The following is a 27345-nucleotide window of genomic DNA, read 5'->3' as shown; positions in this document are numbered from 1 at the left end:
TTAATTAAAAATAAAATAAATAATCCAAAGGTTCTAACCTACCTTCAATGGGCAGTATTTAATTAGTAAGACAAGGCTGCTGACCTAGAGACCTCCTGGAGCAGGCCACCAGCCCCTAGACCAGACTTTGGTCCATGGAGAAACAGAAATCATAGAGGAACTGAAAGACCAGCCCCTTAGAAGGAATTTGGGGGAGGGCCCCCAATTCATGATCCTCTCTGTGCTTGAGGCCTAAAGTGCCCCTGCGCTGCTTTACTGCTTCGTGGTGATCGGCCTGAATCCGCCCTCATGGGGTGGAGTCTGGCTGGTCACCACCGAGTAGAAGAGCAGCTCTGAAATGCTTACGGTACACTCTTAAAAACAAAGAGGCTACAAAGGTTTGATGAGCGTTGCAATAGAAGAACCACCTGAAACAACTATTTTTTATTTATTTGAGTTGTTGTTGCCTGGTCATTATTTAAATATTGGAAACCAGTTTGTCAGAAGTGATCACAGTTGTTCAGAGTCCAGTTTCAGGAACATGTAGATGGATGAGAGGATGAATAGCATTAAGTCAGTGAAACCATCAGTGGTGTTGGATGAAGTTGTGGAACAGGAATCCTATGCTACTGCTCTAGAGAAGATCCCACTAATCAGCAGATCAGCACCTTGTGGCATTCTAACCCGCTCTCTCCAACAAACACTTACAAAGAACTGACATGAAGATCATGGATCAGTTTTCTTCTTTTTTTTTTTTTGGACCAAAAAACAAACATCGAAATTACTTTCACGCTTAAATTAATGTTGGACAAAACAGAGGCACTTTAAGACATTGAAATTTGAACAGACTCCTATTGCACACATGCTCTCTCTCACACACACCCCTTAGTTACAGCAGTCTCCGCCCTCCTAATGCTCCAATGAACAAGCCAGCAGTGGGCAGCAGTCTGAGAATCTGAGCTTGGACCATAGAACTCTGATTACAGTGTCTGAGGCCGGGGTCTGAGTCGAGTCTCGAGACCCTAGGCTCCACAATCTAAGTCATTAGGGTCTAAGTCTGAGTTGAGTGCTGCTCATTTCTAAGCTAAGGATATAGGTCGAGTGTATTTTTTTAATTTTAAAAAAACAAACAAACAAAAACTTCACTATAGTTGAGGGACTTCTAAAGACCAGTCCAGACCTGACCCTGAAGACTGGACACTCCATCATTTGATGAACTGTAAAGCTGACTGGGTGCTACTGATGTCTGGACAGTGCCACACTAACATAGACTGACCCCTGAGATGAGTTTACACACGGTGGTTATTGTCTTTGTCATTGTCTTCGCTATTGTGGGTGGTTCTGTAGATGGCATGAGTTTATTCGTCGTCATCGTCATCCTCCTCCTCCTCCTCCTCTTCATAATCGTTGTCATCATCATCTTCATCATTGTCATGGTTGTTGTCGTCATCATCATCATCTTCATCATTGTCGTGGTTGTCATCATCATCATCGTCGTCTTCCTCTGTATCGTCATCTTCATCAGGGTCTACTTTGCCTGCGAGGACATCCTCGATCCAAGTGTCCAGTTCGTAGGCAGTGGGCATGTCCTCTTCATCATCCATCTCCATCCAAACACTGTCAGCCTGTTTGAGAGAGAGAGAGACGTAAATGTAAATACAGTGGGAAATACACTTAACCCTCAGAAGATGATGCTGAAAAGGGTTAGTGTTAAATCTGGAGAAGAGTCCAAATTTTAAACCGTCAAAAAGTCTAAGAGGGTGTTTTAATATGCAAATTAGTTGTTCTATTATTATAATCCATGTAAGCTGTCTGACTGCCTGAAGAGGTGTCCTCCAGCAGAGGGCAGTTTTGAGCCTGCAGCTTCTAGAGTTTCAATTTCGCCAAAATACAGAAGCATAAATAGACTACAGCAGGAGCATAAAGGCTAACGCTCACCGCAGGAGGATCTCTACATCAGCGCTGCAGAGACAACAAAGTGCAGTTAAACGCAAACAGGAATTAAACATACAAAGACCATGAGCTGAAGCTTTTTTACAGCATGCAGTGGTAAACGTAACAGGGAGTGAGGTGATGGGGGTGGGGGGGCACAGAGGCAGGCAAAACAGAGGACAGTAGGTGAAGAAAGATTGCAAGAAAGACACAAAAATGACACAGTCCAAGCTCTTACAAACTCTCCTCCAGAACACAGCCCACTATTTCAGGCAACGCTCAGGCAGCTTATCACAGCCCTTCAGGCAAGAGTCTGGCAGTTAACACAGTCCTCCAGGCAGCGGCCTTACATCCTCCACATCCACCACGCCGATCTGAGGGGAGGACAGGTCAATGCCGAAGGTCTTCTCCCAGTACGGCACCAGCTGGACAACACAGAAACAGAGGTTACTGGACATAGGACATACTCCTGAGGCTCTACAGGTTCACTAACTGAGGTCTGTCACTAGGTGGCTCAAGGATTTTCTCCACATAAGGATACAGTCTAGGGAAGGGGCCATCTTTTTTTCTATAGCCTATATCCTGTACTATTCATGACACTTCACTTACAAAAGGTGAAAGTGTACAGGTGCCAGGTCCCACCCACCGACCCACAGAGAGGGGGCCTAACCCTGAGATGGAGGTGCTTTCATACAGGAGAGTCAGGAGGGGGACATGTGCTGCCTATTCTCCTTAATGAGGCTGGAGCAGCAGATCTGTCTCCTCCTTGTGGCTGGAGATGGTGTAGCAGGTGACCAAGAATCTCCCTCTGCTGGGTCTTTACACTCCTAAATCACATTTTCAGTTCTGCATCTATGTTAGTTCCTGCTCAGCAGCTTTTGAACATAGTGAACAGTAATTGCATATATTTTCTGGGTGAATTAGCAAAATTACAAATGTCTGCAATTAGGGCCTCTGCTCGTTGTTGAGGTGCAGGAGGTGGAAGAACCGAGTCTGAGTTTTACTTGACTTTTCTGAACGCTCAGCCTCCTGCCTTGCATTCGTCTGCATTCAAACCTCTGGTCTAGGTTTAAGCCTAATCTCAGTCTGCAACTGTTTTGTCAACATCAGGTTTCCAGTGGCTCTCACCAGAGGGAAATCGTCCGGGTCGATCCAGATGATGCTCAGCTCTAGGTTCTCCGTGTTCTCACGGGCCACTTCCTTCAGAATCTCAAGGAACTCAAACCCGTCTGTCCAGAGATGAGACAACAGCAGGTTAAGGCCATGTTTTTTAAAAGTAAATAAGCTGAATACATGGTTGTTACCACTCCCTTATTTTAACATAAAAGTCTTAATGTACCGGGGTCAGTTTCCTCAGCGAAGGCCACAATGTGCTGCCCATTGATGTCATCCTCCTAAACCAGGAAAAAGGAGAAAGAGCAGGACACAGACTCTAATCATTTTCTGTTTCGTCCTAATGATGAAGGAACTGTGTAAGTGTGGGCGGAGCTTACCCAGGTCTCATACATGCTGTGGGGTTCCAGCTTTCTCAGAGTCGGTCTGAAAGACGAAGAGGAACAGATTCCAACAGAGACCCTCAAACATACTCCAAACTCACTGAATAACATTCATTTCCAAACAAAACCATTTGATTTGAACATGGGCTACTCTTTTATTTGTGCAAAGGGCAAAACATCCATCCATCCATTATCTGTAACCGCTTATCCAATTCAGGGTCACGGTGGGTCCAGAGTCTACCTGGAATCATTGGGCACAAGGCAGGAACACACCCTGGAGGGGGCGCCAGTCCTTCACAGGGCAACACAAACACACACACACACATTCACTCACACCTACGGTCACTTTTGAGTCGCCAATCCACCTACCAACATTTTTTTGGGACTGTGGGAGGAAACCGGAGCACCTGGAGGAAACCCACACAGACACAGGGAGAACACACCACACTCCTCACAGACAGTCACCTGGAGGAAACCCACACAGACACAGGCAGAACACACCACACTCCTCACAGACAGTCACCGGGAGGAAACCCACGCAGACACAGAGAGAACACACCACACTCCTCACAGACAATCACCCAGAGGAAACCCACACAGACACAGGGAGAACACACCACACTCCTCACAGACAGTCACCCAGAGGAAACCCACGCAGACACAGGGGGAACACAACACACTCCTCACAGACAATCACCCAGAGGAAACCCACACAGACACAGGGAGAACACACCACACTCCTCACAGACAGTCACCTGGAGGAAACCCACGCAGACACAGAGAGAACACACCACACTCCTCACAGACAATCACCCAGAGGAAACCCACACAGACACAGGGAGAACACACCACACTCCTCACAGACAGTCACCGGGAGGAAACCCACGCAGACACAGGGAGAACACACCACACTCCTCACAGACAGTCACCCGGAGCGGGACTCGAACCCACAACCTGGAGCTATGTGACTGTAATACTTCCTGCTGCACCACCGTGCCACCCAAGGGCAAAACATATGTTCCAAAATCAAACTAACCAATTTTATTTAAATTTAATAACCAGTGTCAAATGATTATAAGCCCTTTAATGATATCCAGTCTGAATGTGTTCAACAGCAGAGTTGTCTCCCCCTCGTGGTCAAAGGAGCCTTGCAGGACCTAGAGCTTCATAAACTTTAGCAGCTTCCACTGCAGATACATAAGGAACACACTTGGTTCCATGACAAATAAGCATTTATGTTTTATATTGTCTTGTTTTTATTAAAATCTTTAATTAGATCCCTGTTTTTTATTTGTGCTTGTATTTTTTTAATTATTGCTACTTGTTTTATTTTGTGCGGCATGTTGTTCAGCTCATGTTGTTTTTATATGTGCTTTATAAAGGACGTGGCGGGGTTAAATCATGAGAGGTTATAGTGAGGTCAGGTGCTGAGTTGTTCGATGGAGCTTCATCACTGCCCCATAAGCCCAGTGCTGAAGGGCTTCATCTTCATCCCCCACTTTCTGTCTTAGGGCATGATGACCATAGGTCTTTTATTTTGTTTTGTGCTTTTTCTCTGATGATCAGTGACCACAGCTGGTGTCCCTTTACAGAGGGGATCTACAAAGGTTTGGATTAGATTAGCGTTGTAAAACTAAAAAAGTAACAGCACCTCTCATGTTCCTCAATGTACTCGATGAGCTCTGCCTCAGTGTATGGTTTTCCTGGAATAGTGACTGGCTCCTCCATGAAAGGCTCATAGAAATCCACCTCATTCAGACCCAGGTTTAGCTTCTTGGAAATCTGCAACGGGAAGTGGACGAGAAGAAACACACACTCAAACTCACTCTCTCACAGATCAGCTGAAAAGTTTTTTCTGACCACCTCGTATATATATATAGTTTACATAAAGTTAGTGAACCTACGTCGAGTCGTGCAGTGTACTCAGACATTGTGTTGTGAGTGTGTGATAAAACATAAAAGAGCTACAGATTAAAACCTGCTATCGTCTACTGAGATTTCCTTCCACGCCAGGGTAATAGCAAATAAGTTTCTTAACAAAGTTGTATTTATTACCCATACCACACTACAATATATACATATAGGTGTTGTGTAAAATATACTGTCTATTATTACTTTATTTGACTTAATTTTAATATCAAATACAGGGCCAATCCTTGTAAAGCTCATGTCTCTTGAGTAAATCCATATTAAAATGTGCATTTATTCATGATGGGAGCTGCTTACTTTTGGGTCGAAGGTGGCAAAGAACTTGACAAATGGATGGAACTCTTCAGCAGCATCATCATACTCAATAAAGTCTGAAAAAAAATTAAGATTCAGACTTTAGTCAGTATATAGTTTACTATAATGTCACTCTTGGGAAGGTTACATTTAAAATGTATTCCACTGCAGAAAAAAACACATGCCTTGAAATGTAATTTTTAACATATTCAGTTACTGAGTGTGAGTAACGTATAAAAATACTTTGGAGTACTTCAACATTTTCTTATTTTTTAAAAATGTGAATGAGCAAAAAACAATACCCCAGTGACTGTATTATTAGTTTATAGTGAAACATACTGAACAAATATAAAATATTGTTTTTGTAGAATTTACCGTTACTAACACAAATATTACTTGAAAAGCTCTTAAAACACAAATGAAATGTGTCTGAAATATTACCATTTTGGGTAGAACTTTGGATTAGTTTGGGGGCATTTTCTACCATTTAAGGTGGAAAGAGATTCTTCATTTCATACTGGTGAGAGTACTCGAACATAATTATAGCACTGTTTAAAGGCTAAGCAGCAGCTCTATGAAAGTGTCAAACAAATAAATACAGTGGAGTTTGAGTTCCTAACTTGTACCAACATTTTTTTGGGACTGTGGGAGGAAACCGGAGCACCCGGAGGAAACCCACGCGGACACAGGGAGAACACCAACTCCTCACAGACAGTCACCCGGAGCAGGAATCGAACCCACAACCTCCAGGCCCCTGGAGCTGTGTGACTGCGACACTACCTGCTGCGCCACCGTGCCGCCCACTAAATCACCAATGTAACTATATTCTGAATACTGTATCTGTATCCTTCATATTTTGCATTTTACATACATAATGCTGTTATTCAATTACTTCCCAACATTGTATGCACTCTATGATCAAAAGTCTAGGGCAGCTACACAAGTCAAAGAGCCAGCAATGGGCTGTAGGCAGTGGAACTGATGGAGCACCATGAATTACATCCGAGACCAATGGGAGTGGTGTCCGTGATCCAAAACTAATCATCAGTGCTACATCAGTACCTGACCTCACAGGTTATGAGGCTTAATGCCATCAAATCCTCACAGTAATGGTACAATGACTAATGCAGTGGCTGTCATAGCAGTAAAGGAGGACGAACTCCCTGTTGCTGTAGTTCTGGATAAGCAGGTCACTGCTCAGTACTTACGGCGGGAGTTCTCGTTCTTAAAATACCCCACCAGCTTGGTGTCCTCTTCGAGGTTGAAGAAGCCTTTTAGTTCCCTTTCGTTGTCAATGATTTCGACTGGATCCTCAATGACCTGAGAACGGTATCAGCAGAGCAATGCACATAGCTTAAAAGACTGACCACCTGTAGTCCTGAGACCACCCAACAGGTTGTGCTCAAATAGTTGATGCGCCTCACATCGTATAGGAACTCCACCAGAGTGTCTGCAGCCAGCTGGCCGTCGTACTCAATGATCTCGTCATCAGCGAAGATGTAGATGCTGTCAACCTCATCCAGACCTGTCCAAACGGATGACTGATGGTCAGAGGGGTGCTGTTTACAACAATAATAAAACCCAATAGTCAAAGTGTCACTGCATTGATTCATTGCAGCATCCAGCATTCATTTCCTAGGACTGGCACCATAGATTCATTAAACATTATTTCAACACCTCACAAAAACACTGATCAGCCAAAATAGTAAAACAACATCAATTCTACACTCACTGTCCAAGCTCCACTTTTGTAGTTCTACAAATACAGAGTGTAGTCCGTTGGTGGCTCTGTACATTTCATTAGGCCTCTTTCACCCTGTTCTTTAATGGTCAGGACCCACAAGTGTGAATTGGGTGGTGGATCTTTCTCAGTGCCGCAGTGACACTGACTTGGTGGTGGTGTGGTTAGTGTGTGTTGAGCTGGTACGAGTCGATCAGACACAGCAGTGCTGCTGGAGCTTTAAACCACTCAGTGTTTGTAGAACCACAAAGTGCCCCTGTGCAGTCAGTTGAGCTGAGAGAATGGACAGTGAGATTAGAGTTTCTTTTTCCTACTGACCTGCTGCTATCGTATGATTTAATTTACTCGGAAAATGTACTAAATATTCTACATGTTCATATTGTTAGCATTAGAAGTAGTAATAATAATCGCAATAACAAATAACAAACAGCATGTTTGTTTGAATATTTGTTATAACTTTATGGTAAAATCTAGGGAACGAGTAATTTGTAGAACATTAAAGCGAACACTAAGTAAGATTTTTTTTTCCTCCTGGGCTTCCTCTAGAGCTCTTACATTGTAATTCAGTTTACAGCACTATACTGAAATCAAGTAGAAGCGGGAGGGAGGATGTGCCAAAAAAGCTACATAGTGTAGTTTCTGTAGTGCTGAGCCCAGAGAAGTAATGGCAAGGGTCTGTTCTCCCTATTACTGGTCAGTGGAGCATCATAATGATGTTAATAAAATAACCTAATGTTGCTTTAAAATCTTTTTTCAAAAGTGAATTATTACACTTTTAAACACAAATATCTCAAATTATTGGAATGGCAGGAAATATAAAAACCAGACATGTAATCACATCTGTGCCCAAAGACCACCACTGTCTGTCACTATGTTTCTTGTCCACTAAGATGCAGTTTCACGACTCTACCAACAGAGGGAAGTGTTCTGTTTAATGTTGAACAGATGTTACAGCCCTGTAGGGGGCTGTGAACGCAGCCCTTAAAATGTAGCAAGTGGCTAGAGGAGGAAGAGTGATTCCTTTAATCTGCTCTTCATATGTTTCTAACCTCCCTGAGAGGAGAGGGCTGATGGTGACTGAGCACCGAGATGGAGCAGGCCATGATTGTGCTGGGCTTGAGAGATTACAGTGGGAGGCCATTACCCAGTTTCTTGGCAACGGCAACATCTTTCTTCTCATCCACCAGACCGAATCCGACGTCCTCGTCTTCGAGATCGTCCAGCACCTGGGCGGCAAGCTGTGTGAACAAAGAGGTAGAGGAGGAGGTTGGCAGAAGCCCAGACCCACTGTGATAGACCTGTAGGTGCGACCTGAGTCAAAAGCTGCACGACCAAGCAAGGCGTCTTAGTGCTTCCCGGACCCTTGAAAGGGTGCAAGCGCTTGTGTGAGGGGTCCTAACAGCTGCCACCCCCACCGAGCTTCTTCCTGCAGAAAGCTTAGCGTTGGACATCACAGCCAATCATCGTGAGGGCTTTTGCTAGAGAACCACCATGTGGAAGCCTTTCTGACATGCTACTGGTGCACACAGCCCTGCCAGGAATTCTCCTTGCATACGTGCAGCCATTAAAGCAGCACTAACCCTAGAGCTGTTGAGGAATAGATGGCTCACAGGGCGTTTCACATACACTCCTGAAACATGACAAAGTGGGAAAACTTGTGGAATACACACACTGGCACACAAAAATCCACCAAACTGTACTGTAGTCTGATCACAACAGGGGGTTAATCTCAGACCCTTATTCCTTTTGGACTTAATACACAACAGACCTGCTAGTCTGCTGAGGACAAGTGTCGCCCATGGAATACCGAATATATACTCTACTTTTCCTTACGCTGCTATATTGCTAAAGTAGTGCTACTCTTATTACTAGGCACTGCAATCTAAGACCTAATCACATTTACTATAGCTGCTGTCCCTTATTATTCAAACCCAAGGCAAGCTCCCATTCTCCACAGCCAAAGAAGCAGCATTGCAAGCACAGGTCTGTCTTAAAAACACACCTCTCCCATTATATCCAGGAGATATGACACTATGGGAAATAAAGATGACAGCCCGTGGTCTTCAGTACCTTTATTAATGGCACATAATGGGGCCAGGTTGAGTTGTAAACTAAGCTATACTACTTTCCTAGCTTGACCTTAAAGCTGGAGCTAACCCTAGCTTGTTTTTGAATATATCCAACTGAAAAAAAAAACTACACTCTCCCTTACGCCCTGCTTCCAAAACTACTCCCCAAAACACTTGAACACTCACTGCCGGACTACAGCTGGAGGAGTCAACAAGAGCGTGTGTTGGAGAGAGAAGCTAGTAACTTGTTCTTTCTGGATTTCTCTTTCTTTGTTGAGCAGGGAACACTGTTGTCAGGAGTTGTTAAACCATCTGCCATTCTTGAACTACAATCTCTATATACAAACAGATTGCTTTAAAATATAAAACATAAAAGAAGTGCTTCTAAAATAAACAACTAATTTCAGCTTTAAGAAACATGCAGCATGTCTGAAGGGAACACAACTAATGCCAATGTCATTGGTTGGACGAGTGGTTGCAGAAAGATGGAAGGCTCAGACGGGAGGGTTAGACAGAAGCCAAGAAGGGTTAATAGCTGTAGTGGTGATTATATGAACATACAATCAAGGCAGCAGAGGTTCGGCGTCTTGCTCTTCCACAGCTAAGCATCGTCCTTTAGAGAACGCATTGCCTCGAAGGTAAACAAGCCACATTCAAAAAATCTACAATAGCATCGCTCTCTGTTTCCTTCCTCATTTCGCACGCTAACGTAACGTGTGAGAAGATACCTCAACAGGTGAAAGAAGTCCAAACAAACCAATCCTAGACAGAGAGAAAGGAAGGATGCCATTCAGATTTTTTTGATCAGGCTTTAGTGACAGGGCAACAAAGACAGAGGGAATAACATGAAAAGGGAAGAAAGGAAGGAAAGAAGAAAGGAAAGGAGGAATGTATCGAGGGCCTGGACATACCTGGTAGGTCAGGGCGGCGGGACTTGTTAGCAACTGCAGAGAGAAGTCAGGTGACTTTTTAGAGTGGGACAACCAATGGATTACACACAATCATGCAACTCCAGAGGATACTCAAGAGCAACCAATCGCACACAGAGTCAGTCACCTCTGGAGGACAGGGATCAGGAAAACAGAACTGAGACTACGGTGGTCAAACAACTACGAAATGAGACACAATGCAGCAAAGAACAGGCAGAACCACTTCAGGGAAAGTGCACACAGGGACAATGTCACTCCACTGGACAACAGATTCTTAGAGACTTTTCCAGGCTGTGTAACCCATACCCACTTACCCTCAAAGTGGCCAAACTTCAACCCAAATCAGATGTAAACAAAGTTATTCAGAACATGTCTCAGCAGTGTTCACAACGATGGTGAACAGACCTAGATATCCACAGCATGTGTTACCTATAATACCTAAACCCCAGATGTAACAAGGTTCCTATCCTTTTTAAACTCAGCCCCAAATTATCCAAATACAGGCTCCTTGCTCTTTTGACATCCCACCTGGCTTCCAAAATAACACACCGAAACAAACTAACTAGCATAAAGCTATTACTTGCTAATGATCCTGTTTTTTTACTTTCCAAAACCCCATCCAGTGAAAGTCAACGGTTTGACCTGGTTATCAGATCCACGTGGTGGTGTTGACAGTAGAAAACATATCATGAGTGAAATAAGCAGTGAACACAATGGCCGAGCATTTCAGCTTTATAAACTGCAGTGTTCCAAAGAGAGGCAAAAATGGGCAAATTCAGACAGACAGGGTTTCTGACATCATAAACCTGAGGAACTAATTGTGACTTGCAGGGCAGGGTTTTCAAGCTGCAGGCAAACAATGAAGGAGTGGGTGGAAGGGAAGGAACTAATTGCATATTCATAGATCTGTGAATACAGAATGAAGGTGAAGGTCTAGAGTTACTTATAAGCCTTAGGCGACTGTTTTTCTTGGCAATAACTTCTATATCAGTAATATTGTCACTCAGAAATGACTGTTTACATTTCACTGATCATGTTCTGCAGATAATCTTGGTCACTGGATGATATCTCGTTTAATTAGCACTGGAATACAAAGCACAAAGCAACTGCTGACACTAAACTATGTCCTGAGTGACCAGAGCAAGACATGGTTAGAAACGTCCAATCCGTCAGCAGTATCACTCCCAAAGCATAGCCTAGTGCAGGAGAGTCAGTGAGTCCGTTTACAGAAAGAACATGCAGTAACTATGCTCATTAATATCAGTAAACTCCATTTCTTTTGCTGTGGCTCTAAAATACACTACATGGACAAAAGTATAGGGACACACCTCCTAATCATTGAATTTAAGTGTTTCATTCAGTCCCATGGCCATCGGGGACTAGCCCTGTAGTATGCCTTTAAAAACATTTCTAAAAGAACGAGCTCACTGAATTCCAGTGTGGCACTGTAAGAGGATGCAACTGTTACAAGAAATCATTTCATAAAGTTTCTCCCCTCCTAGACATTCAACAATAAACTTTGAGTGGTTTCACAGAAAAGTGGAGCATTTAGGAACCACAGCAACTCAGCCACCAAGTGGCAGACCATGTAACGCGACTGTGCTGAAGCTCAGAGTGCTTAAACTCTGCTGACACAATAACTACAGAGTTCCAAACCTCTTCTGGTGCATGGCATGGTTATCAATGATTGAGCAGCAGCCTGCAAGGCCTTACCTCATCAAGCACAATGCCAAGCATCAGATGGTGGAAATGTGTTCTGGGGAGTAATGCTTTTGTGGATTGATGGATGGGTAAAATTTCACACAGATGCCAAAACCTTGTAGAAGGCCTTCCCAGTAGAGTGGAAGCTGTTACAGCTGCAAAGGGGGATCACATTAGTCTATATTAATGCCTATGGATTTAGAATGAGATGTCACACTGCTGGTGCCTCAAACCCTTTGTCCATATAATGTACATCCTTAAATTTAACATGCAAGAAAAAAACATTCTCACGCACAGATTACATTTAATACTGAAGTTCCTAACAGAGGAAACTGTTGTTCCCAGCTGTTTCCCAGCTGGAACCTGTTGATATCTTTGACATATTGAGTCAGATGGGCTTCTCTTGCCCACACAGCTCTCATATTTCAAGCTGAGATAAACTCTACATCCCACTGTCTTAAAAATGCTACCGAAAACTGGATTGGGAAGATGTGGACCTCTGCAAAAGATTCCAGTGTTTAAGATACAGCAATCAGCCAAAACATTAATACAACCTCCTTGTTTCTACACTCACTCTCCACTTTATCAGCTCCAGTGACCATACAGGTGCTCTCTATGATTCTACAATCACAGACTAGTCCATCTGTTGCTCTGCATACTTTTTGCCCTATGTCGAAGGCCCCCCCCCCCCCCCCCCTGATGTGCTGGTGGCGGTGGTGTGTTAGTGTGTGTTGTTGTTGGGGACAGGCTATCTATCTTGTCTTGGGCAAGCGAGTGTCAACAAACTTTTCAGTGTACTGTGCCCTACTAGTCATTGTATCTGCGCGGTCACCAATGACTCTCACACCCACCATTCAGTAAGGAATGACGACATGGTTTGAACAGCGATTACGAAAAGCCCAACAGAAGTTGAACGAAGTTGGAGTCTGATGAGCTGTCAGGAGACAGAAGGTTTCTGGGATGATTGGGGTTGGTTTGGTTACCGTGTGAGAGAGATGACAGATGAAATGACTCAGACGTGAGCAACAGACGGCAGCATGCTGCATGGATAGAGAAAAACACACAGGGTCTGTGTTCGGCGCTAGGAAAGAGAATGTCTAGAGGGAACAATTGTTTAACCGGCGAGGGTATACTTTCTCCATCACTCATTGTTCAAAGCCCTCAGACAACGATGGCAGTGGAGGCAGCCGAAGAGAAATTTTCACTAAGATTTTGGCTGAAATGAATGGGTTTGAATCACTCTTGACCTTCCTTTGATCTTCCCATCAGACGAAGAAATAGAAGGGGCACTAAAATAGACATCGCTTTCATCAGGTGTGACCTCCACACAGCCACTCAATGAGCTTCTATTAAAAACACAGGAATAAACTCTTTCACAGCAGCGACGCTCAAATATGAAGTGTGTGACGGTGTCAGAGGGGTCAGCGCTGAATGCTTTGAAGTTGCCACTTTCGTCCATTATGTAATTTTCCGTTGTTTTTTTATGTCTCCTTGGAGCCGGTGACGATTCTTCCCGACGTTCATAAAACATAAGCTCTGCCCTGCGGTCATACACTGTCTTAATTACTTCCATTCGTTTAGCATTTGTCTGATCTAGATCCTGCAATTAGTTTGTACAAACGACTTCCAGGTCTAACTTTGCGGATACATTTGGTCAGTTCCTTTGTGTACATTCATAAAGTGCCATATGAAATACATAATATACCTCACAGTGCCTCTGTAAATGGCTATTACCCTCTGGAACTGTAAGTACTTGGAGGATAATTACATCCATGACACTTCATAAAACAGATACTGTATATGATATTATAACGTCTTAATACATCTGTTCATAAGACTAGCGTAAGAGGTATGTCCAGACCTCAGCCTACAATGGTCATCATTCATTCATTCATTCATTCATTCACACACTCACCCAGTCACTCACACTCACACATGTGGAGAGTTTCCCACAGTCATAGGGAGTGCCACCATAGGTTTAAAAATGGGGAAAGACCTCCCAGCCCAGTCCTCAGAGCAATACCACCTCTGTAACCATATCATTCTTTTCTCAAATTGTACAAATAAATAATGGCCACTGTGGTCTTTGCTGTCACTGCTTTCTGCTGCAGGGCGAGGGTGAATCATACAAAGGTAACATGGAGCTATTCAAGGACCAATAAGAATGTCTTCTCGACAGCTTAATGTCTGATTTCCCTGGACCTGAGGTATTCACTAGGTGGTCTTTGGCTTTTGCACACTATATGTGTACACATGCACAGATAGCCTATAAATGGGCTGAAATCACTATAATAATGCGAAATGGAGGTCTCACATTTGCCAAGGCTTTGTATCTGCCTGTTCTCTGCATTCTCCTTGGCAACCCGAGGCTCAGTGCTGGCTGCTGTAGCTGTACGATTCACACACTCGTCACCATTTCACACAGTAAAAGACAAAGACCGTGGGCAAAGGTTCAGGTGCCCCCTGCTCTAATGTCCTGCTCTGTTGATTGTCTATTTGATGATAACACAACCTCTACAAGAACACAGATCTGTACGCAATTCCAGTGCTGGGGGGATTAGTACCCCACCTGCCAACACTTGGCATTGCACATGGTGGTCCTGGTCCTCTGCAGCTGTTTCAGAGCATCCCATTACATTTCAAGCTTTCCTTTGGTGATTACACAACTGAGTGTGGGACATGATTAACACCGTAGACACAGAGCATTATCAAATCTAACAGGAAACTTGAGTTATTCCTTTGATTAGAACAGTACCCACCCTCCTAGACATGCCCCCACCCCCATTCCAACTATTCCCACTGACAGCTTTATATCCCAGCTCCTGCTGAAACAGGAGCATCTGATTTGCTTCATTTTGGTCGTGGCACTGATATGAAAGCAGCGCTTCCCGTTGTGAGTCGTGAGAACTGCCATTTGATGCGTCCCACAAATAACAGAGCACCTTCTCCGGGAAAACAAGAAGGGAATGAGTTAATGAGTTAATTAAGGGCTGATAAAACGTCCTCCAAACTCAATTTCCTTCCAACTGGGAAATATGACTCGTTCTCGTAGGACGTACACTGCCGTACTTTCATATCCGGCCATGAGCAGAGAGCGAGGAGAAGTGCCATGTGCTTCTTAAAGCAACACTAGGTTTATTTTTACTATTATTACTCTTTAAAATTACAGCTTCTAAATCATTGTGTTGCTTCACTGAGCTGTAACAGGGCTCAGCACTGTAGAGGTTGCACTATGTAACTTTTGGTGGACAGCAGGCTCTAATCGCTGTGAGATCCTAGGTTTCGTCTCCTAAATGAGAGCTGAATGAGGACAGAACTGAATGAGTTGGGAACGGTCATGGAGAGGTTCAGAGATGTAAGTGTGACATGGTCAGTCCCCTGCTGCTTGCTGGACACTGTGTGGAGCTGTTGGACATGACCAGGGAGAGTGGACAAGCCCTGCAAATAACACCAAGCTGTGTGTGAACTCCGTCAGATGGTCACCGAAGATGAAGTACATTTAGTGTGCACAGATTTCTAACAGGACATGGGCTGTTCTGTTATTAGAAATTGGAAATTTACAGTAACATTTCCTGTGAATGATGTAGTAATTATTTAAATGTGTTATAATAACGTGTTATATTAAGGTGGCATTTCTAAATTTATTATCAAACGTGACAAAGTGAGGCACTATATACACTGTTATTCCTGAAAGTCTATGGAGTGGATGTCCGTTTACAGTGGTGACAGTCTCTACAATTGGAAAACTGCAGTGAGGATTTGATAGAGTTCAGTCGTGTAAATGTTAGACAGTTACGACACTGATGTTGGATGATTGGCTCTGGATCATAAACATCACTCTAACTCATCTCAGAAGTACAGTATGGTGGTCGATCACTTCAGACAACATCATTCCATAGCTTCACAGCCCACTTGGCACTGGGCATGGTGACCTTCAACTCATGTGCTGTTGCTCCAAAGTGTCACATTCAGTTAGAAGTACAACACAAGCTAAACACCCATCAACAATGGGTTCATCTGAAAGTACCTGGACTAAGGGTGGGCTACAAAATGGTTGGATGTTTGGAGTGTGTATCAACATCCTAAGGGTCCTATAAGCTCCTCGGTACAGTCGAGGTGGAGCAGTTCTTATAGAGATTCCCCATTGGTATCAGCTATAAATAACCGTAGTAGACACTGAGAGCTGTACACAAACAGAATTACATAACACTGCACTGGGTAGCTATGAAAGATTTAGATTCTGTCTAGAAATACACAGATCACCACAGACCCTAGCCATGAAAGATGAAAGATCAGCGGGGACAGGTGCACAGACGCGTTCACTTTAAAAGCTCCACATTCAGTAAAGGATTTAATGCAGGCAATAGAGGAAAACATTCATTCGTTCATTCATTCATTCATTCATTCATTCACACACCTGTGGACAGTTTCACACACTCACCCAGTCACTCACACACTCACACCTGTGGACAGTTTCACACACTCACCCAGTCACTCACTCACTCACACCTGTGGACAGTTTCACACACTCACCCAGTCACTCACTCACTCACACCTGTGGACAGTTTCACACACTCACCCAGTCACTCACACACTCACACCTGTGGACAGTTTCACACACTCACCTAGTCGCTCACACACTCACACCTGTGGACAGTTTCACACACTCACCTAGTCACTCACACACTCACACCTGTGGACAGTTTCACACACTCACCCAGTCACACACACTCACACCTGTGGACAGTTTCACACACTCACCTAGTCACTCACACGCTCACACTTGTGGACAGTTTCACACACTCACCCAGTCACTCACTCACTCACACCTGTGGACAGTTTCACACACTCACCTAGTCACTCACACACTCTCACCTGTGGACAGTTTCACACACTCACCCAGTCACTCACTCACTCACACCTGTGGACAGTTTCACACACTCAACCAGTCACTCACTCACTCACTCACACCTGTGGACAGTTTCACACACTCACCCAGTCACTCACACACTCACACCTGTGGACAGTTTCATACACTCACCCAGTCACTCACTCACTCACACCTGTGGACAGTTTCACACACTCACCTAGTCACTCACACACTCACACCTGTGGACAGTTTCACACACTCACCTAGTCACTCACACACTCACACCTGTGGACAGTTTCACACACTCACCCAGTCACACATACTCACACTTGTGGACAGTTTCACACACTCACCCAGTCACTCACACTCACACCTGTGGACAGTTTCACACACTCACCTAGTCACTCACACACTCACACCTGTGGACAGTTTCACACACTCACCTAGTCACTCACACACTCACACCTGTGGACAGTTTCACACACTCACCCAGTCACACATACTCACACTTGTGGACAGTTTCACACACTCACCCAGTCACTCACACACTCACACCTGTGGACAGTTTCATACACTCACCCAGTCACTCACTCACTCACACCTGTGGACAGTTTCACACACTCACCTAGTCACTCACACACTCACACCTGTGGACAGTTTCACGCACTCACCTAGTCACTCACACACTCAAACCTGTGGACAGTTTCACACACTCACCCAGTCACACATACTCACACCTGTGGACAGTTTCACACACTCAACCAGCCACTCACACACACACACACACACAAACACACACCCTGTGGACAGTTCCACACATTCACCTAGTCACTCACACCTGTGGACAGTTTCACACACTCACCCAGTCACTCAACACCTGTGGACAGTTTCACACACTCACCCAGTCACTCACACACTCACACCTGTGGACAGTTTCACACACTCAACCAGCCACTCACACACACACACGAACACACACATGTGGACAGTTCCACACACTCACCTAGTTACTCACACACACCTGTGGACAGTTTCACACACTCACCTTGTCACTCACACCTGTGGACAGTTTCACACACTCACCCAGTCACACACACTCACACCTGTGGACAGTTTCACACACTCAACCAGCCACTCACACACACACACACACACACAAACACACACCTGTGGACAGTTTCACACATTCACCTAGTCACTCACACACTCACACCTGTGGACAGTTTCACACACTCACCCAGTCACTCACACACTCACACCTGTGGACAGTTTCACACACTCACCCAGTCACTCACACACTCACACCTGTGGACAGTTTCACACACTCACCCAGTCACTCACACACTCACACCTGTGGACAGTTTCACACACTCACCCAGTCACTCACACACTCACCTAGTCACTCATTCACACCTGTGGACAGCGGTGTCATTCAGTTCCCATCTCAGGTCACTGTGTGTGAGGAGTGTAGTGTGTTCTCCCTGTGTCTGGGTGGGTTTCCTCTGTGTCCTCCAATGACCCTGATCTGAATGAAACTGTTAAAGAAAATGAATGAATGGATGAACAACAAATTAATGAATGAAAAGTGTGGGCATATATTGTAGCTTAACCCAGTCAGAGTCACATGACTTTAACCACAAACTCATAGAGGTACAGTGTCTCAGAGCTTTATCCGTTCACAGTCCAAAGTGGTCAGTCGACTGTGGCCAGAAGTGCATCTCGATTTCTAAGAACTTCCCACACTTCCTCCGGAACAACACGATCCAGTGGCAAATAAAAACAGGATGTGGGCCTCGGTGGTGAGCCATGCTGTGGTCCTGCACATCGAGCACAGGTGTGTGAGTGTGACATGGAGTGTGTGTATATCCCCATACTGATCAAACCACAGCTGAGACCCATTACACACCGACTGAATGAGGGAGCGTGGGGGGTCAGGAGTCAAGGGTTTGGCCGGATGAGCAGCCTTCTGTTTACCAAACACATATGGACAGTAATGGATAAAATATGTATCTCCCTTTTCTATTGGCCAATGCTCTTCTGTGGAGATTACACCAGCTATGTGTGTGTGTGTGTGTTGGTGTGTGTGTACACAAAGGAAAACCTGTATCAATGAAAGTGGATGTGTTTACTAATGTGAAGGTGGCCAGGTGTCTGTAAACTTGTGGCCACGTCTGTCCCCTTGTTTGCAGTGTGTTTGGCGAGGGGGCCGCAGGGGGACATAGTGAACCAAAACTGACTTCACTGAATATTTCATGTGGCACTTTGCTACGTTCCATCTGCATGACATACTCAAACACAAGCAGGGGATATTAACACAACAGCGTCTTAATCCTGTATTAATCCTCACACACACACACACATACATTCTTCTAACTAAAAGAGTATAGAGGTATACATCACATTCCCTCATGTCATAGTTCATCAGTGAAGCTCATCTCTCAGAGCAGTGGAGTGCAGTCGGCTCGTATTATAGACGGACGGGTGGCTTTGGTTATGTAATCATGGTCACACACACACACATACACACACGACTTGGTTCAACTTGAGGATGTACGCGACCACTCTAGGTCTTCTCGAGTGATAGACATCGCTAAAGTCAGTGTGGCTCCATACAAAATCCTCACTGTCCCAATGTTCCATCATGTTACTTACACATCAACAAAGCAGAGGGAGTCCCTCGTTTCCAGACTTTTTCAAACCTCAGCTGGTTACATGAAGGAGCAGTGCCTCTGCTCTAAGCTTGGTCTGGACTGGAGAGCTCAGAGAGGTTGAAGTGTCCCAGCATCGGATAAGGATGTCCCCTGGACAGAGACTGTGCCCAGCAAACCACTGGGAAAACATTATTTCCACTGTTTCCACAAAATCATTCTTTCAGTCACTGCAACAGACTGTAGTGATGAAGAGGGAGCTGAGTCTTAAAGCAAAGCTGTGAAGATAGAACTCGATCTACGCCTCCATCCTCATCCATTGTCATGGGAATTTGGAACAAAAACAGCTAAAGAAATATGAACAGGCTCTTTCTGATTGGTTGATTAAATTCTGTGCTGATGTTTTTCTAGGTACTGTACTAAGCATTTGGCACCAGTTTCAGGTCCTTCTCTAATACATTCTGCCCAGTTCTTACACTCAAACCTGGGGCAAAGAACAAAGAACTCATGGAAGAACACTGACTGTGCTTCTTTTCCTCAGGCATAGGCATTGGGAAGATGTGTAAGTGCAGACGGAGATATAACGCACTCTGTTCTGCTTTATTTACTAATGTCTGAGCAAGTCACAGCAACAGGTTTTGCGCCTGATTTCTTCTACCTTTTAAAATAAGGCATACATCTGTGTTAGATCCTAAATATCCAATGATTTAATTGGATTTCAACAGATTTAACAAAACAAAAACACTGCAGATTTACAGGTCTGGCCTCTTCCGACTGACCCCCAGCAGGGGGCAGAACCAGCCAAACTGTGGGACATATACCAATCTTGGTAAAGAAGAAGAGCTCGAAGAAAATGGGGGTCATTCTTGTGGCCTGGACATTACTGAAAGCGCAGTTAGTTTCAGCAGAGCCACTGCATGTCAGGGGCTTGGGAGAGGTGGTAATGGAAGCTAAAATTAGCTGCTAAAAGGCAGCCACCAGGCCATAGCCAGCGGGAGCTATTCTGGCAGTCAGAGGCATTTTGGCAGCTCCTGCAATCTGCTGACACTACAACAGACCTTCTCTTCTCTGCAGGCCGGGCCGTGGAACAATGGGGAATGTGGTTGTATCACCACCACAGACGGACTGATGGAACGTGTGGAACTTTGGCAACCACAGAGAATTTCAAGTAAACAAGCTGATTCATTTCAGAACACATTCTGTATGAGTTACTATTACATTTAATATTACTGTGATAGGAGGGAAGGACAGTATGCAGTAAAATGCCTTCCACTGGAACCAAAGTTTTTCCAAGACATGAGCTAATCAAAAAAGGATCTAATCAGCACATCAATAATTTACCTTAATATGCATTTTTTATTGAAAAGCCATTACAAACACCAGCTTTCCTTTGGGAGATCCATAAAACCAAATCGGAAAACTAAAGAAAAATAACATTTCTATATTGTCTATTCAATATATGATTTACTTCACCATCTGTTTTCCTTATCACTAAAAGCAAATTTGAGTAAAGTGCAATGCAAAGAAAAATCAGTGGTTAGTAAATTACCTGCAGTGTGTTTAGAAAAAACAAACTTTTTTTTAAAATACTGAAATTCTTCAGTAATTCTACTGATTTTGTTAGTTTGCTGCTCAATGATTTATTTGTATTCCTCCTGCGAACACTGTCCAGCTTCTAAACTTATTTCTAATAGATGCAGGATTTAAGAGGTCAGATATTCCTGCAGGATGTTCTCTGAAACAAAGGCTTTCAAAGGATGACATCATTAAGTTTAACACGCTAATGTATTTATCTGCACAGGCCTTCTTCTACTTGTGTTATCCATCTCTTTGATCTATGACTCTGAGAAATTCCATAATTGCATGCTACATTCTTGAATGAATTATTTATTATAATCAAGAATCCATCCTCCTGAGGAATGATTTCAGCTAATAGACACAGCATGGATTATTATATCTTCAGAAAAGCTAGGAATCTTTTTATGGAAACTAAGATATTAACATTAAAATCATATCATCACTATACATGATGTACATGTGTAGTTTAATAGGTTCGATGGTGTTGCTAAATTTGGTTGCTATGGCATCCCTGTGGTTGTTAGGATGGTTTCCATGGTGTTGCTCCTAAGGTGTTTCTCTGTGGTTGCAATAGTATCCTAAAGGATTCCAAAGGTGTTGCTGGGTTGCTAGGTTTGATGGTGTGTGTTTCTAAGTGGTAGATAACAGTGTCAAAGGTGGTTGCTGTGGTGTTGCTAAATGGGTGCTAGGGTGCTGCTAAGTACTTCTCTGTGGTTGATATGTAAATCCAGGTGCTTGCCTAGGTGTAGCTAAGTGGGTACAACTGCTAAGTTGTTTCTTGAGGGTTGCTATGATATCCCAGTTGGTTGCTAAGATTTGCAAATGGTTGTTATGGTATCCCAGGTTTTTGCTAGGGCATGCTGTGGTATATCACGTGGTTGATTGCTAAGCTGTTTTTAGTGGTTGCTAGGGTGGTTGCTAAAGTGTTTTTGCTTACAAATGCTAACTACCTCAACCAAGTAAAGGAAAAACCACAGTGTTCCATGAAAACTATGAGTAAATGAACAGAATGAGACCCTGTGGAGCAGGTGCACGTGAGCTTACTATGCCCAGTTCCAAGTGTCAGCCAAGGGGTAGAAACATCTGTAATACTGGGAGTGATGGATCTTTTTTCTCTGGAGTTATTGATCTCCATCTAGTACATTTTGAATAATTTGGAGTGGTGTTTGTGTACCACAATTAATCATCCAACACCAGACTCTGAACAGTGTTACTGCTTGAGTACAATCCAATACTCAGCGCAATGTTCCATGACATGTAAGCGCTTCCTAGTCTCTTATTAACACTGTTCACTGTTCACCAAAGGCAGGGTTTTTCTTCAGCAAAGGTGTATTGATGTCCTTGATTTCAGAGTCAGTGATGAGTGAACATGTGTCCAAATAATGTGTTGATGGATATTAACTGACCCTGTTTAACCCTCATGTTTGCTGACCACAAAACTGTCCATAAGGCCTTTGATTGGGAGGCTACCTGCGCATACAGTGGATCTGTACTGAGGCAGAACTGTGGATCAGTTACACAAGCAAAGGTCAAACAATCCTCTAGACTCCTAAAGCAAGAACACAGAAAACAGACTTTGAACCATGCAGTGCCCTTCACTCTGTCCAGCTTTCACTGCTGTGGTCAGCATGGTGGTCCAGAGCCTTTCGACAAACAAAAGATAAGTACACAAGGACATTAAGGCAGAAGGTTGAGGCTGAACGCCCACCTGCTCCTCCAGTATTTCTTCCACAATGGAGGGCATCTGTTGAACCTTTGTCCCCCTTTTGTTACAGTAACAGCCTCTGCTCTTCTGGAAAGGCTTTTCCATAGTTGCTGCAACATTGCTGTAAAGATTTCATGGTATTTAGCCAGTGAGATCGAGTACTGATGCTGGACGAAATCAAAAACACAAGATGGTGGAGGTGTATGGGGCTCCATCTCTCCAGAGAACAGCTCTGTGCTCCCCAAGTCCAGTATGGTGGGGGGGGTTTATACCTCTCTACCTCACATTTGCATTGAGCATGGTGACCTCACGCTCATGAACAGCTGCTCCAGAGTGTCCCACTATCCCGGCAAATGCTTTTCTTTGGAGATTGTACAAACTGTGCAAGTGCCATTGGGTACATTCTTGTACTCTGTCTTTGAGTTTGTGTTTTTGTGACTCCCTGGGCCACTATAGTCCTGCTTAGTCATGCCAGTTAATAAGAGACTGCCAGAAAGTGTGAGTCCAGTGCTGGAGCCTCGCAGAGAGAGCATCAGGAGGAGAGCTAGATCAGGGCTTTATAACGACATTGCAGTTTCCACGACAGGGCTGTGATCGCAGCCAGGACTGGCTCTAATGAGCAGCTGTAAGACGATGACAGCCCTAGGCCTCGCAGGCATCCAGAGGCAGGGACAACATCCACACCCTAAAATGATTCCAGCTTTCTCTCTGTGCATTGCCACGGCTGAGAAATGGCATTTAGAGGTGTTTGGACGGTTGTGAGGCCTACAAATGTTGAAAAGCATGAAAAGAGATGGCGATGTTGCTCTATTCTGCTCCACATGTGGGTAAAACTGACTATAGAGGCTGTTGCAGATGTGTTACTTAAGTTGGACTCTAAATTCAGGAGGCCACTAACATTCCATGAAAGTAAACGCAGACCAAAAGTGCTACAAAAACTATGCAGCTCAAGTTACACAAGAGTTTCTGTTGTAATTCAAACAATGAATAAAAACTTTCAGACAAGTTCATATTCAGCTATAAATAAACTACAGTCAGTTTCTTACTTAAAGATACTATTCCACCTTAAAAGATGCAGAGCTTCTGAATGGACACAGACAGAGGGGGACAGATTGTTTTGCTGTGAGAACAGATGATCTCCAAAATCGTCTGCATTGCCTTGAACTCTAACCCTGACCATAACGTATAACCCTAGCCCTAACTTTGGTCCTAATCCATAACTCTGAACCTAACCCTTCAGTCCAAATTTTTCTTTTTGTTTTATTTTGCCATCATACTGTGTTACACTCTACCACAACAGTTACAGCACTGTGTCTGTGATTCTTCTTTAGGTTCATAACAGACAGTTTTCATTGATTTAATAAAACAGCACCACCAGTGGACAGGAGCTCAGTAATTGTAGAATAACTACCAATAACTACCAATTCAATTTTAGGCCTGAAATTACTGTCCAATCTTTTACCAAGTCATTATAGGTTTCCAGGGCAAAGAAGCCATACACAAGCCAAAGATCACCCTGAGCTATGCCAGGTATCGGCTGGAGGGGTGTAAAACACAGCACATTTGACTCTGAAGCAGTGGAAGCATGTTTTCTGGACTGATGAGTTCCACTTGAACATCTGGCATTCTGATGGATAAATCTGCCATTGTTAGGAAAAAAGCTCCCTGCCGTAGTTCAGAGAGCCTACAGTAATGTTTGGTGAAGCAGGAATGAGCGATCTGGGGCTATTTCTTATGATCACCTAACACTGAAAGGAAAGTAATCTACAGAATTGTGTGCTTCCAAATTTGTGGCAATGGTTTCCTCATTCAGACAATATCCACAAAGTCTGCAAGATCCTGATAGGCACAGGGATCTATGCTGGCCAATCCCCATCACAGATCTTAGGAATGAATTAATAGTTAGCCCAGGTAAGTGGAGGTGGGAAGAAACATATATTAATGCCTGTGGTTTTGGAACGAGATCGTCACAAAGTTCATATAAAACCACAGAAATTGAATTATGGAAGACAGAATAGCCTTGCAAATAAAGCAGACACTTATTATATTTACATTTTGACAGTTGTCTGTAATTCAGGCTGTTTTCTATGCAGGCAAAAACGCAAATGATGGCTTTACTTCAAGTCATAATAAAACACTTTAGAATTTATCTTCCATTCAAACCATAATGCCATTTAAATTGTTTTTGGCTCAACTCAAAGGCTATTAAGCCTTCTGTGAGTACCCTTTCAGTAGTAGGTTTGCCAGCTTCCTGTAGGCCATCACTTTAAAGAATTCTGAAGTGCTCTTAGCAACAGCGCATGGCTATGAACTCAGATTGCAGAGTGGAAGTGAGTCAAATCGAAAAGTTATAAAAATCCAATAGTGATTTATAACATCGACCCCTTGCCAAGTTTTGGGAAAAGATGCGAAAGGCATGAGCTACAACTCTCGCCTCCCTACCTCTCCCCAGAGTGCTGTCTCTGTTAGCACACAGCTGTCTAGGCCTATTTGCTGAGGTGACTTATACCGGTCGGCTTGCTCTGTAAGAGGACACTTCTGCTGTGGACATCAGCTTAGCTCCAACAACAGTCAGGTTACCCAGGAGGACTCACCAGCCTTTCACCCAGATGATCTTCAGAAAAGCATTTAGGGTGTTGAGGTTTGTCTAAAACACAGAACTTTAACTTTAAAACTCTGAAAATCAATTTCTATCCAACACATTGCACCTTTATAGATGTTTATGTGGATTTTCATCAGTTATATAGTTATAGGTGTCATTTCAGTTTAGCTAGAGTCCTAGCAGCCAATAAGAAATCTGCTCCCCCTCATTCTATACCAGTTAAGATGGTTACCTGTCAGAGGGTGAGCTAAAATCCTGCCTTTAAAGCCCTGCATGGTCTCACACCCATCTCTCAATCTGAATTTCTGAAATTCAAAACCCTCATGTTTGCAAATGTCTTCTGACTCTAATCTTCTAGCTGCCCCAGTTTCAGGCCGTCCCCCGTGGTGGTAGGTCTTTTAGTGCTGCTGCATCTACCCTCTGGAATACCTTATCTTATCCTTTCATGGAATAACCCCGCTCCTTCTTAACTGCTGCTTCTGACTGGGGATTGATGTTTTAAAGAGAATTTAGGGATGTGAAAAATGCTATTTCATTCATTCATCCATTCATTCACCTAGTTACTCACACATTCACACCTGTGTACATTTTCACACACTTACCAGTCACTCACTCTCCCTCTCTCACACACACACAACTGTAAACAATTTCACACAGTCAACACAGCTACCAACATATGTTTTTGGACTCTGGGAAACACCACAGCACCTGGCGAAAACCCACTCCAAAACTGAGAGAACACGTCAAACTCAGAAAGTGACCAGTGATCATATGTTTCATCTATTATTATTAATATAATTATAAATCAAATGATTGCTTTCTGCACATGCACTGCAATCAAGAACCAGGTCTCCTTAAGTCAAAAAAACAAGTCTAGATTCAAAGCAAATCTTCCACCTAAATGCTTTATCATGAATGACCCTTGTCTCCACTGGCATTTTGCCTGACCAGCCACTGACACCCTTCAGCTGGGTCTTATTTCATCCTCCTGAATGCATGGCAAGGACCATCTGAGGTTTCAACACTCCGCTACATTACACACTGACAGAACGTTCACCAGCTCTTCCCTGGTAGTTAACACTTACTGGACTTTTAGGGCCACTTTGGTCAAACCTGTAAACCTAGAGCTTCATGGTCACTCCATCAAAACCCTTGCCCCAGGTCTGGTGGAACCCAAGAACACACCTCCAGAGCGAGCTCTTCCACCTCGAACTGCTGCCTGGCCATGCGGTTCTGCCCCACAGCCTTGTGGTAGTAGATCACCATGACGTCATACTTTTTCATCACTGTCTTGTAGTTCTTGTTGGTCAGTACGTGGACACGGTCCTTGCCGTCATACTCGGGGATCTCCAGACCCCTTTCGCCCCAGGATAGAATTCCAAAGGTGAGAAGAAACGCTGCAAGCCCCCAGCCCCACTTCATGTTCCCTCAGGTGGAAAAGTACAGAAATAGTTGCTTGTTTTTCTAGGTTTTTTATTTTTTTGCTTTGTTCCTAACGGCAGGTTACATAAACAGTTAGGAACAAGGTCCAGTCCGTGTATTCACCACCCAGGAAAGAGCAGGACTGACCCTTCACACCAGCTTTTAACACACAACAACGTGCTGTGCACTTGCAGGGGCGGGTACCCCTCTGTTAGAGTTGCATAGACAATGAGGAAGCATCAAAACAACTGATCCGTGATTGGGCAACTACTTGGAAAAGGGGTGGGCCGTGTCCAAGGTGGGGGGTGTGCAGTACAGACGGCACCTGTTGGAAGCAGCGGAAGGGTACTGAGAGGGATTCAGATACCGTCCCTCTCAGAGCTGCAGCTGAGCCCGAGAGGGAGGCGGTAAGATTCCATTGCCATATTAAGTTCTGGAGAGGATTTTGAC

The 27345-nt window shown here is 44.0% G+C and overlaps 2 protein-coding genes across 2 annotated transcripts in view; one reads left to right on the top strand and one right to left on the bottom strand.

Moving 5' to 3' along the window:
• Positions 1 to 219: 219 nt before the first annotated feature.
• On the bottom strand, positions 220 to 26895 carry casq1b (calsequestrin 1b). The gene is made up of 11 exons (XM_066659869.1): positions 26659 to 26895; positions 8516 to 8609; positions 7055 to 7155; positions 6839 to 6950; positions 5634 to 5707; positions 5059 to 5189; positions 3405 to 3450; positions 3251 to 3305; positions 3040 to 3140; positions 2262 to 2336; positions 220 to 1604 (listed from the first exon to the last, which is right to left on the bottom strand). Exons 1-11 carry the CDS (start codon positions 26893 to 26895, stop codon positions 1338 to 1340), a joined length of 1293 nt encoding a protein of 430 aa, XP_066515966.1. The 3' UTR covers positions 220 to 1337.
• Positions 20453 to 27345, top strand: part of LOC136686236 (astrocytic phosphoprotein PEA-15) — a 61047-nt gene continuing 54154 nt past the window's right edge. Inside the window, exon 1 of the mRNA XM_066659871.1 lies at positions 20453 to 20756. Coding sequence (XP_066515968.1) covers positions 20717 to 20756 — 40 coding nt within the window. The 5' untranslated portion in view covers positions 20453 to 20716. The remainder of the gene's footprint in view (positions 20757 to 27345) is intronic.

The sequence above is a fragment of the Hoplias malabaricus genome, chromosome 2 (assembly GCF_029633855.1).
Source record: "Hoplias malabaricus isolate fHopMal1 chromosome 2, fHopMal1.hap1, whole genome shotgun sequence".
Taxonomy (NCBI): Eukaryota; Metazoa; Chordata; class Actinopteri; order Characiformes; family Erythrinidae; genus Hoplias; species Hoplias malabaricus.
This window is presented reverse-complemented; position numbering and strand designations above follow the sequence as displayed.